General features: G+C 52.8%; 1 protein-coding gene across 1 annotated transcript; it reads left to right on the top strand.

The window, feature by feature from the left end:
• The first annotated feature begins 8503 nt into the window (after window positions 1-8503).
• On the top strand, window positions 8504-9706 carry LOC124706163 (transcription factor LATE FLOWERING-like). Its single transcript, XM_047237813.1, has one exon. It carries the CDS (start codon window positions 8504-8506, stop codon window positions 9605-9607), a length of 1104 nt encoding a protein of 367 aa, XP_047093769.1. The 3' UTR covers window positions 9608-9706.
• Window positions 9707-11818: the final 2112 nt, after the last annotated feature.

Genomic DNA, 11818 nt, shown 5'->3' with positions numbered 1-11818 from the left:
ATACCTAGAGTGACCACACTTGGCACAGTACTTGTCATCCGCATAGTCTTTCCAAAACAAAAGGCAAAGTTTTGGACGGACATCATATGTTACATAATCCATTTTCGGTGCTTTCAAGATTTTCTTCGTTTCGTACATGGTCTTGGGCAAGCAATGACCTTCGTGCAACATGTTACCTACCGTGTTCGCAGTCTTTTCAAAGGATGCTCGAGTACTCTCAAACATGCACTTGTCGGCTAGCAACTCGCGTGATGCCATCAAGTTGAGACATTTTTGCACCCGGGTATAGAGGCCTCCTAGCCGAGGCCATCATATCGCTGAAGGCCCTCGCGGTTGGCTCAGGTTCCTCCTCCGGAAGTTCCTCCGGTTGTGGCGGTCCCTCCGGTTCGGGCGGTTCCTCCCGTTCGGGCGGTTCCTCCCGTTCGTGCGGTTCCTCCGGTTCGGACCGTTCGTCCCATGGTAAATCCGGCATGTCCAAGCATCCCGAAGATCATCTAGCAAGTTTAAGATGCCATCGTTCTCATTGCCATCGATCCGCTGCCGCATCACCTCACCTCTATCACGTTCGTGCCGAGAAAAGTCGACCGGCGGGTCGTAGTCACGCATATACCCATTCCACCAAAGGTGTTTAGTCATCTCTAGAATATCCTTAGGATGACGCCTCTTGCAGACACTGCAAGGGCAACGGGGACGAACGACCCCCTTCGAACCACGAGCTAACTCCTTCACTAACAAATCGGTCTTTCATTTCCATTCATCTGTCACTTGAGTCGAACTAACACGGCCACTGTACATCCACTCATTATCAGCCATCCTACTTTATTGCGTGACAAACAACAAATAGTAGCATGAAATTGAATGCATTATATTTTTTATTTTTCTACCGGCGAAAACGCGCGCATCAACCTACATCTCTACTAGGTGGGCTCCTAGCAGCCGCCGGACCCGTAGTTGGGTACGTTCTCCAAGTTCTGCTCGGGTGCGAGACAGAATTTTGGCAGCACCTCCCCGCTGCTCTCCCGATACACGTCTCGGCAAAAAGCCGAGAGGATGTGCATCCGGAGAACAACAGGGAGGCGCTGACGAAATCCTGTCTCGCACCCGAGCAGAACATGGAAAACGTACCCAACTATGGGTCCGGCGACTGTCCCATAAATGCCACAAGCGTTACGGTTCAAAATATGATGACCACTAACGCATATTTATCCGCGTAGCGCTTGCGGACGGGAATTGACACCTAGGTTACGCGACTTGACGGAGAAATTAAATCTAGTGACATAAAAAATGCGGAGGAGGAGTCGGCAATTCAGCTCACCCTCGGCTGTAGAGGAAGTAGTCGAACAACCGGCGATGTCGACGGCCGTAGAGATGCGCCGCAAGATCCGTGATCATCACGCGGGATGCTCACCACGGGACCTAGTTAAAATAATAAAAATTTGTCAATGATAGATGAATAAAACTAATTCCATTAACATTTCTAATTCAATTTTCATTTCAATTTCATTAACATTTCTAATAAAATGCGGGGTGCTCACTATGGATGCATTTATAATTCAATTTTCATTTCAATTTCATTAACATTTCTAATAAAATGTGGGGTGCTCACTATGGATGCATTTCTAATTCAATTTTGTTTTCAATTTCATTAACATTTCTAATAAAATGCGGGGTGCTCACTATGGATGCATTTCTAATTCAATTTTGTTTTCAATTTCATTAATATTCCGATTTACAAATCCATAAACCTAATTGCTACAACTATCGATTTACAAAATTCGATTAAAAAAAAAAGGAGCAAGGAGGGCTGGGCTTACCATGGTGGGAGGAGGAGGTCGGCCGAGGGCGAGGGGGCAGCGGGTGAGGGGAGCCGGGGCTGCTGCGGGTGAGGGAGGGCAGGGCGGCGCCGGAGCTCGGCGCGGCGGCTGGCAGCGGGTCGGGGCAGGGCGGAGGCGGGAGGTGCGCGCGGGGGGCAGGGCGGCGGCGGGATCTGGCGCGGCGGTGGGCTCTGGCGCGAGGGGCGCAGGGCGGCGGCGGGACTGGCGCGGGTGGTGGCGACGCGGGGGCGCGGGGGCAGGGCGGCGGCGGCCGGGAGGACGGCGGCGGCGCGGGGGCAGGGCGTGGGCGCGGGGGCAGGGTGCGGGGGGAGATGAGATGCGGCTCAGCCCCGCCGCGTCGACCCCATGTGTTAAGTGGCATCAGTGTGCCGACGGCCAGGTTGTGCCGACGATCACCGTCGGCACACTTTTTTTATTTTTTTTGTTTTTTTAAATAAACATTGTCACTATTTATTCCAAATAATAAAAACAGAATATATCATCTCAAATACTAATACTATATCATCTCAAATAATTGGGTTTAGGTTGTGCCGACGGTGACTGACGGTGACCGTCGTCACAAGTTTTTTTTTTATTTTTTTAGTTTTTTAAAATAAACATTGTCACTATTTATTCCAAATAACAAGAACAGAATATATCATCTCAAATACTAACACTAATCCTAACCCTAACCCTAAACCCTAGATCTGATGCTCGATTTCTGACGAAACCCTAGTTCTGTTGACCGCGTCGTCTACCCCTTTGACTGCATCCTATCGGGGGTCCCCCGGTGGGCGTATGCCTACGTTTGAGCTTGGTTAGGTCATAGGTACATGTGGAAACAAGGATCATCCCATATGATCCCAAGGTTCTCTCCGGTTCACCTCCGAGGGAGTTCCCCCCTATACATGCAGAATCTGCCTAAGTGTAGGAACCCCCTGTCCGAGAAGCCGGACACACCCGGAGGGGGTAGCATTGGATATATAACCATCTCAAATTACTTTTGTGCATGCCATGTGGACACACACAAGTTTTGGGCCCATTCCCTAGATCCGATGTTCGATTTCTGACGAAACCCTAGTTCTGTTGACCGCGCCGTCTACCCCTTTGACTGCATCCCATCGGGGGTCCCCCGGTGGGCGTATGCCTACGTTTGAGCTTGGTTAGGTCATAGGTACATGTGGAAACAAGGATCATCCCATATGATCCCAAGGTTCTCTGCGGTTCACCTCCGAGGGAGTTCCCCCCTATACATGCAGAATCTGCCTAAGTGTAGGAACCCCCTGTCCGAGAAGCCGGACACACCTGGAGGTGGTAGCATTGGATATAGAACCATCTCAAATCACTTTTGTGCATGCCATGTGGACACACACAAGTTTTGGGGCCATTCCCTAGATCCGATGCTCGATTTCTGACGAAACCCTAGTTCTGTTGGCCGCGCCGTCTACCCCTTTGACTGCATCCCATCGGGGGTCCCCCGGTGGGTGTATGCCTACGTTTGAGCTTGGTTAGGTCATAGGTACATGTGGAAACAAGGATCATCCCATATGATCCCAAGGTTCTCTCCGGTTCACCTCCGAGGGAGTTCCCCCCTATACATGCAGAATCTGCCTAAGTGTAGGAACCCCCTGTCCGAGAAGCCGAACACACCCGGAGGGGTAGCATTGGATATAGAACCATCTCAAATCACTTTTGTGCATGCCATGTGGACACACACAAGTTTTGGGGCCATTCCCTAGATCTGATGCTCGATTTCTAACGAAACCCTAGTTCTGTTGACCGCACCGTCTACCACTTTGACTGCATCCCATCGGGGGTCCCCCGGTGGGCGTATGCCTACGTTTGAGCTTGGTTAGGTCATAGGTACATGTGGAAACAATGATCATCCCATATGATCCCAAGGTTCTCTCCGGTTCACCTCCGAGGGAGTTCCCCCCTATACATGCAGAATCTGCCTAAGTGTAGGAACCCCCTGTCCGAGAAGCCGGACACACCCAGAGGGATAGCATTGGATATAGAACCATCTCAACTCACTTTTGTGCATGCCATGTGGACACACACAAGTTTTGGGGCCATTCCCTAGATCTGATGCTCGATTTCTGACGAAACCCTAGTTCTGTTGACCGCGCCGTCTACCCCTTTGACTGCATCCCATCGGGGGTCCCCGGTGGGCGTATGCCTATGTTTGAGCTTGGTTAGGTCATAGGTACATGTGGAAACAAGGATCATCCCATATGATCCCAAGGTTCTCTCCGGTTCACCTCCGAGGGAGTTCCCCCCTATACATGCAGAATCTGCCTAAGTGTAGGAACCCCCTGTCCGAGAAGCCGGACACACCCGTAGGGGGTAGCATTGGATATAGAACCATCTCAAATCACTTTTGTGCATGCCATGTGGACACACACAAGTTTTGGGGCCATTCCCTAGATCCGATGCTCGATTTCTGACGAAACCCTAGTTCTGTTGACCGCGCCGTCTACCCCTTTGACTGCATCCCATCGGGGGTCCCCCGGTGGGCGTATGCCTACGTTTGAGCTTGGTTAGGTCATAGGTACATGTGGAAACAAGGATCATCCCATATGATCCCAAGGTTCTCGCCGGTTCACCTCCGAGGGAGTTCCCCCCTATACATGTAGAATCTGCCTAAGTGTAGGAACCCCCTGTCCGAGAAGCCGGACACACCCGGAGGGGGTAGCATTGGATATAGAACCATCCCAAATCACTTTTGTGCATGCCATGTGGACACACACAAGTTTTGGGGCCATTCCCTAGATCCGATGCTCGATTTCTGACGAAACCCTAGTTCTGTTGACCGCGCCGTCTACCCCTTTGACTGCATCCCATCGGGGGTCCCCCGATGGGCGTATGCCTACGTTTGAGCTTGGTTAGGTCATAGGTACATGTGGAAACAAGGATCATCCCATATGATCCCAAGGTTCTCTCCGGTTCACCTCCGAGGGAGTTCCCCCCTATACATGCAGAATCTGCCTAAGTGTAGGAACCCCCTGCCCGAGAAGCCGGACACACCCGGAGGGGGTAGCATTGGATATAGAACCATCTCAAATCACTTTTGTGCATGCCATGTGGACACACACAAGTTTTGGGGCCATTCCCTGAGACTGCATCCCTTTCGTGCTACTTCTCTCCTGCCCTTTTTTTTCCCGCCCACCCTTTCCCGCTGCTTCTCTCCCGCCCTTTTTTCCCGCCCACCCTTTCCCGCTCCTTCTCTCCAGCCTTTTTTTCCCGCCATGATTTCCCGCCAAGTTTTCCCGCCCACCCTTTCCCGCCCATTCTCTCCCGCCATGTTTTCCCGCTGTTTCAGCCCCTCGTCGGCCTATATATAGCCATGTCTTCTCCACTAACAGCACCAGCAACATTTCTCCTTTCATCACTTCTCTCATCCAATAGAACCACAAAATCCTCTGAGCTGAGCTGCCGCTGAGATGGCTCCTCGTCGCTGTAGCAACACGGGCTTCATCGGCGTTCGCCTGCGGCCTGCGGGACATTTCGTGGCTGAAATCACCGCCGGTGGTACGCGTGTGTGGCTCGGCACCTTCTACACGAAGGAGGCTGCTGCCCGCGCATACGACGTTGCGGCTTGGAGGTTTGGCCGGCCGCGCCACGAAATGAACTTCCCGGAGGTCAGGTCTCTGACGGAAGCTCAGAGTCTCTCTACTGAGCCGCTACTTCGCTCACAGGGTGAAGCGCGGCGATACAGGGCTGGCCAGCGGCGGATTGATACCACCGAGGCGGACGAGCAGTTCATGGCACAGTGGCGCAGAGACCATCCCGGAGACGTCGAGGCAATGCGCGCATTCTGGAAGGACAAGCAGACGTACAGGAGAGAGAGGAGGGCGGGAAAGCGGCAGAGGAAGGCCGAGGTTGAAGCAGAGTACGCCAAAGGAGAGGCGTCGACATGGGGTAGAATGATGAACGGTGGTCGTGGAACCTCACAACCACCGCTTCAAGGGACACCCCCAGCGATGATGAAGATTTCGACTTCTCTGATTAATATGTGTGTGTGTCGAGTCCGTGTGTCTAGCGGGTCATGCGTCGACCCAGTGTTAAGTGCTTTATTCGTGTGTGGGTGTAGTTCTTTAAATGCTTTGGTTTGTGTGTGGGTCTAGTTCTTTAAGTGTTTTGGTTCCCGTGTGTGGGTGTAGTTTCTTTAAGTGTTTTGGTTCCCGTGTGTGGGTGTAGTTCTTTAAGTGTTTCGGTTCGTGTGTGGGTCTAGTTCTTTAAGCGCTTTGGTATGTGTGTGGGTCTAGTTATTTAAGTGTTTTGTATCGTGTGTGGGTCTTAAGTTCTTAAATGTATCACTTTTGTGCATGCCATGTGTACACACACAAGTTTTGGGGCCATTCACCCCTCCGAGGCTCGATTTCCGGCGAAACCCTAGTTCCGTTGACCGCGCGGTCTACCCCTTTGACTCGCATCCCATCGGGGGTCTCCCGGTGGGCATATGCCTCCATTTGAGTTTGGTTAGGTCATAGGTACATGTGGTAACAAGGATCGTCTCATATGATCTCAAGGTTCTCTCCGGTTCACCTCCGAGCGAGTTCCCCCAGTACATCCAGAATCTGCCTAAGGGTAGAACCCCATGTCCGAGAAGCCGGACACACCTGGGGGGTAGCATTGGATATAAAACCATCTCAAATCACTCTCTGATCCTCGATTTCTAAGAAAACCCTAGACCGGGGTCCCAGCGGGGGATCTATACCGCCCTTATACATATATATAGGTTTCCCGCAAAGGGGTTCGCCAAAATAGCAGTGAGAAATAAATAAACAAAAAAATGATTGGGATTAATAATTATATGGGTAATAATTATCTCTTTGATGCAAAAAAATGAAAAAACAAAAATGTGCATATTAGTCTGTGCCGACGGCCTTAGTTGCACCGTGGGTCACCGTCGGCACAGCATTAGAGGGACCCAAGCAGCCGGCCTATGTGCCGACGGCCACCGTTGCGCCGACGGCTACCGTCGGCACAGTGCAGACGGCACCGTGACAGTTTAACGGCTGGGCCCGCCTGTCAGCGCATGTACCGACGGCCGTCATAGTGCCGACGGTGACCTTCGGGCGCCAGCTTCGTGTGCCGACGGTACATTTGGCGCCGACGGTGGCCGTCGGTGTAGCGCGCAGTGTGCCGACGGTGGATCGTGTGCCGACGGTCAGCTCCGTCGCCGGTCGACGAGCGCTTCTGTGCCGACGGCCCCGACATTTGGCCGTCGGCACATGGGCTGGCCGTCGGCCCACGGCGTCTCTCCCGTAGTGTTTTGCAGTGTAGGAAAACGAACAGAGTCCTAGACGGACCGCAGTTGGTCGGTTCGGGCCACTCCCGGACCGTGGGCTATCTGTAACCGACTTGAAACGTGTGTGCGACGTAGGCGTGGCCCACGTTGCCTATGTCCTGAGCCTATATAATCTCTTGTCCGGCTACCGCAAAAAGATATCCAATACACGAGTTAGGATTTTCCACCTCTCTCTACTTGCACCGTCATCGTAGCCTACTCCATCCCGCCCACCGACGTGCACCGGCGAATGAGAGAGCGGGTCTCCGGAACCGCTCGACTTTGCGATCATCTACGGGAGAGGGCGTATTAGGTTTTTGGGAAGCCTCTGCGCGACTGCTCAGGCTCTTCATCATGGGCCATCTTCCGTTCAAGACGTTCAGTGCCTACCATCGTCTTCAACGCCGTCTACTTCGTCCCGTCGTCAACAACGTTGCCATCAACAACGTTATTGTTGCGACTTCATCTACTACACCGTCACCGCCACCTCCAACTCCACCAGATCGGTACGCGCGACGTATCTCGATCTGTTTAGCGATGGATATTTTACCGTTCCTACTATTCGTGTTGATTAATGCATGCAGCTTGTTAGTAGTTGATATCATCATGTTTAATATTTTGAAATTAATCATGAAATTATACCTAATTATCCAACACATAATTTGTGTCCGCTGGAAATGAGACGCATTCTATGGACTTCGCTGTCCTTCCGCCAACTGAATTAGCCCCCACATACAGAATACAGAAAAAGAACGAGAGAGAACGACTCTTCTTTCTTTTCCCCCGATGAAAAGAGAAACAAATCTGGCCAGCTACGCCTATAAAAGACGACGCCCATATGCCCAGCCAGCCATCCGCAGGAGGAGGACCATCCTATTCCTAGCAGCTAGCTACGCTGCACACTTGCTTGCGCCCAGCAATCCATCTCAAGAATCTTTCACAGATCGGTGCAGCCCGGTGGCCTGGAACTGGAAGGAATGATCAGTTCACCCAGTTAATTCAGGTACTGTAGTCGTGTGTGTACCACACCATGAATTATGATTCCCTTCAATTTCTTGTTCTTCTTGTGCTGGCTTGCCGATTGGATAGATAATTGGCATGTTTAGGGCTTAATTTGTGTTGATTTTTGTTCTTCTGATCGCCTTAATCAAATCATCATTAATTAGTTGGAATTCAATGTTTATATGCAAGCTTATTAGTTTGATGTTCATCTTTTTGATGCATTTCGACCTAATGATACAACGAAGCTCACTTACATGAATTATTTGCCTGCGGTGCAGCAGCAGCAGTAGCATCTACCATCCAACAACATAAACATAAGGGCTAGCTCGTACTACTCAAATCCGGGACAAGATTAGCAAGTTTGTATCAAGTCTTCCGGCCGGCCGGCGGCAGCATGGACGCCTTCGGCTGGAGCACGCAGCCAGCTCCTGCCGCGCCGAGCGACGACGCCCTCCTCGCCGCCTTCTTAGGCGCGAACGCCTTCGAGGAACTCCACTGCGACGACCCTGCCGGCGATTGCACCGTGAACTCGGACGCCTACGGCCTCGGCCTGCCGCCGAGCCAGCACGATCTGGGCATCCTGCGGTGCCAGAGCGACTTGACTCTTGCCGGCCACGGCGACACATCATCCAACGCCTTTCTGGACTCGGTTGGTTTGCTTCCGGCCATGGCCGGCGTGCACGACGGGTTTGCGTTCCCGAACGTCCACGAGGAGCCCGCGCATGCCGCCGGCTCAAACGCCGCCTTCTCCGGGTACAGCACCACCACCGGTGGTGGCGGCGGCAACATCTCTTCCGGGGAGTCCAACACATACGGCAGTGGTGACACGGAGGTTGCCTCGCCGTGTGCCATGTCGCGCCCGGTACTGCCTCAGCCTCAGACAACTCTACCTCTGACGAAAAGGGATAAGCAACCGGACAAGTACCCAGCAGCAAGGGCAACGGCGACGCCCACGAGCTTCACGTTCGGGCAGAGCGACGGCGGCCGCCGCGGGTACGAGCCGGACACGGAGGCGATAGCACAGGTGAAGGAGATGATCTACCGCGCGGCGGCGATGCGGCCCGTGACCCTCGGCCCCGGCGAGCCTCCCACGTCGACGCCGCCCGAGCCGTCGTCGTCGAAGCCGCGGCGGCGCAAGAACGTGCGGATCTCGAGCGACCCGCAGACGGTGGCGGCGCGGCTGCGGCGGGAGAAGGTGAGCGAGCGGCTGCGCGCTCTACAGAAGCTGGTGCCTGGAGGGAGCAAGATGGACACGGCGTCCATGCTCGAAGAGGCGGCCAGCTACCTCCGGTTCCTCAAGTCCCAGGTCGCCGCGCTCGAAACCCTTGGCGGCGGCGGCGCCGACGACGGCCGATACTCGTCACCGTTGCAACGGTACGTGGGAAGGAATTTTGGTCTTCCATCTCGTGGCGGCGGCGGCGGCGCTGGCACCGTGCTCGCCTTCGGAAGTAACGGCGTCGCTGGGTACGTGAAATCCAACAGAAACATGCAGTTGTGACAGCACGTACTCGTAGTGTGTGTTCGTGTCATTGTAACATGAGATGTACAACGATATACCTCTCTGGCGTTTTGTGACGGATTGATTGATGGTAATGTGTTCAGTTTTACCGTATTTTGTGAACAATAAGTGTTTAATTTTCACACTGAGAACTAATGGAGATTAAGTACTGTACCATGTAAGAACAAATCACGAATGAATTTAACTAGCTATTGAGTGTGTTTTTTTTGCGTGAATAGCTCGTGTGTAGTTACAAGTGTAAGTGATGAGTTACTAATCACCTTGTTTTGTCCAAATAACCGAGGAGAACAGTTTTAAGAGATTTGATGAAAAGGTATGTGAACTTTTCTCTATCTGAATTCTGACATGGCCGAACTTTTTGAATGAATGCTAATCGATCGATGGAGGACTGATTAGACAAACATGCATGCATGAGCAGAAAGTGCCTTTTTTACAAACTCCAAAACTTTCCCCAATGCATGCATGCAGAGTTGCATGTAAATTAGCATACACTAAACTATGCATGATAGATTGATAGGTGTGATGATTACCGCTGCTAAGCTAGAACTACATCTAGTTCATCCCTGCAGTGCATTATTGCACTGTATGACCATGGAACCATTTTTCATATTGCAAATTTGGACAAGAATGCAGTCTGCACTCTTCACAGACCACATGAAATGATCCACCCTTTTCAACTGCGTTTGGAATTGATGTGGTTTCATCAGAAGTTTAGAACCAATTTCTATCTATTTTTCGTAGCGAGGCTAGCTAGGCCGCGGGGCTCTTTTTATTCCACATGATTGTCCCAGATGGATGTATTCTCTATTTTTCCATGGCAGATTGCAAAATAAGTTATGCAATAGCTACAACTGACCAACCGTAAACCGAGGCTACATACTTTTTTGGCAGTTCTTTTTGTTGCACCTCGTAAGAGCATCTCCACCGGCGGCCTCGATAGCGGCCCCGATAGCTATTTGGGGATCGGGAGTGAAAATGGGCTCGCACCGGCGCGTCCCAAACGGCGCCGGCCAATTTTGGAGCTCAATAGAATCGCCGGCAATCACGTGCAGACCCCTTCGCCAAGGGCGCGAATCGGGCGCGCCGGCGTCTCACGGAACGACGTTTTCGCAGGAGGGGGCACCTTGTCAGCGAGGGGACGCGACGGTTCGCATCGGAAACGACGTGGGGAGGTTGGTCATCGGCGTTAATGGCCTCCAGCGCGGACGCGCACCGTCGCGCCGAAGGAGAAGCCGGCGACCATGTTGCAGGAGGACTGGGAGATGGAGATAGAACGTCGCGCCTTCGTCACGGCCGACCGCAGGAGGCGCCGCATCGCCGCCCTCGACGCAGCTATCGTTGGCCAAAATGTCTCAAGAATCGAAAATCTTGATGGCCGACATGGAGAAGATGGACCCCTTGGCGCGGGCATGGCACGAGATGTACCGCGAGCGCATCGGCCAAGAGGTGATGGCGGCGCGAGCTGCATCGGCATCTCCCCCAGCACCGTCCATGTCTACCCCGGCACCGTCCGCGTTCATGTCTCCCCCGGCACCGTCTCATGTCTCCCCCGGCACCGTCGACGTTCATGCCTCCCCCGGCACCGTCTGCGTTCATGTCTCCCCCGACACCGTCGTCGTTCATGCCTCCCCCGGTGACCGTGGATCCTGTTGTAGCGACGGAGCTGCCGCCGGCAGCCGATGAGGAAGCCATCGAGGTTGCGCCGCCCCTCACCTCCTTCGTGTGATCATGCGATCATCTGGCTTGGAAAGCCCTTTTTTGTGCCGGAAACGACGATCTGGTAGCCGTGTGTTGGCCCAAACTTCTTATTCCAAAACCTATTCGTATTTGGTGGCCGTGTGTTGGGCCAAACTTCTTATTCGTAGACTTATTCGAATTTCTATGGTTGTATTTGAGATTTCAAATTCAAATTATCTATCGGGGCCGCCTGTTTAGGGGCGCCGCTGTGGAAGCAGCTCCCCAAATGAAGGATGTTGTGCCGACGTCCCCCAAACGGAGGTACCGACGCCTCCGCCGGCGCCTATTTTTGAAGATGCTCTAAGCTACCCTACACATGCGAATTGATGGAATCGTTGTATTGGTACCACCGTACCAGCACCACATGCACTTGGGGGGCCTGGCTGCCCGGCCGATGCCAAAAAGACATTCCCTCTGGCCCTCCCCTGTGATCGAGCATCGCTGCCTTCTGCA

This window comes from Lolium rigidum, chromosome 4 (assembly GCF_022539505.1).
Source record: "Lolium rigidum isolate FL_2022 chromosome 4, APGP_CSIRO_Lrig_0.1, whole genome shotgun sequence".
Lineage (NCBI taxonomy): Eukaryota > Viridiplantae > Streptophyta > Magnoliopsida > Poales > Poaceae > Lolium > Lolium rigidum.
The sequence above is the reverse complement of the archived record's forward strand: the minus strand, read 5'-3'. Positions and strand labels throughout refer to the sequence as shown.

What these genes read in the sequence shown, in the direction of transcription:
- LOC124706163 (XM_047237813.1), top strand. Translation starts at nt 8,504, where the DNA reads ATGGACGCCTTCGGCTGGAGCACGCAGCCAGCTCCTGCCGCGCCGAGC.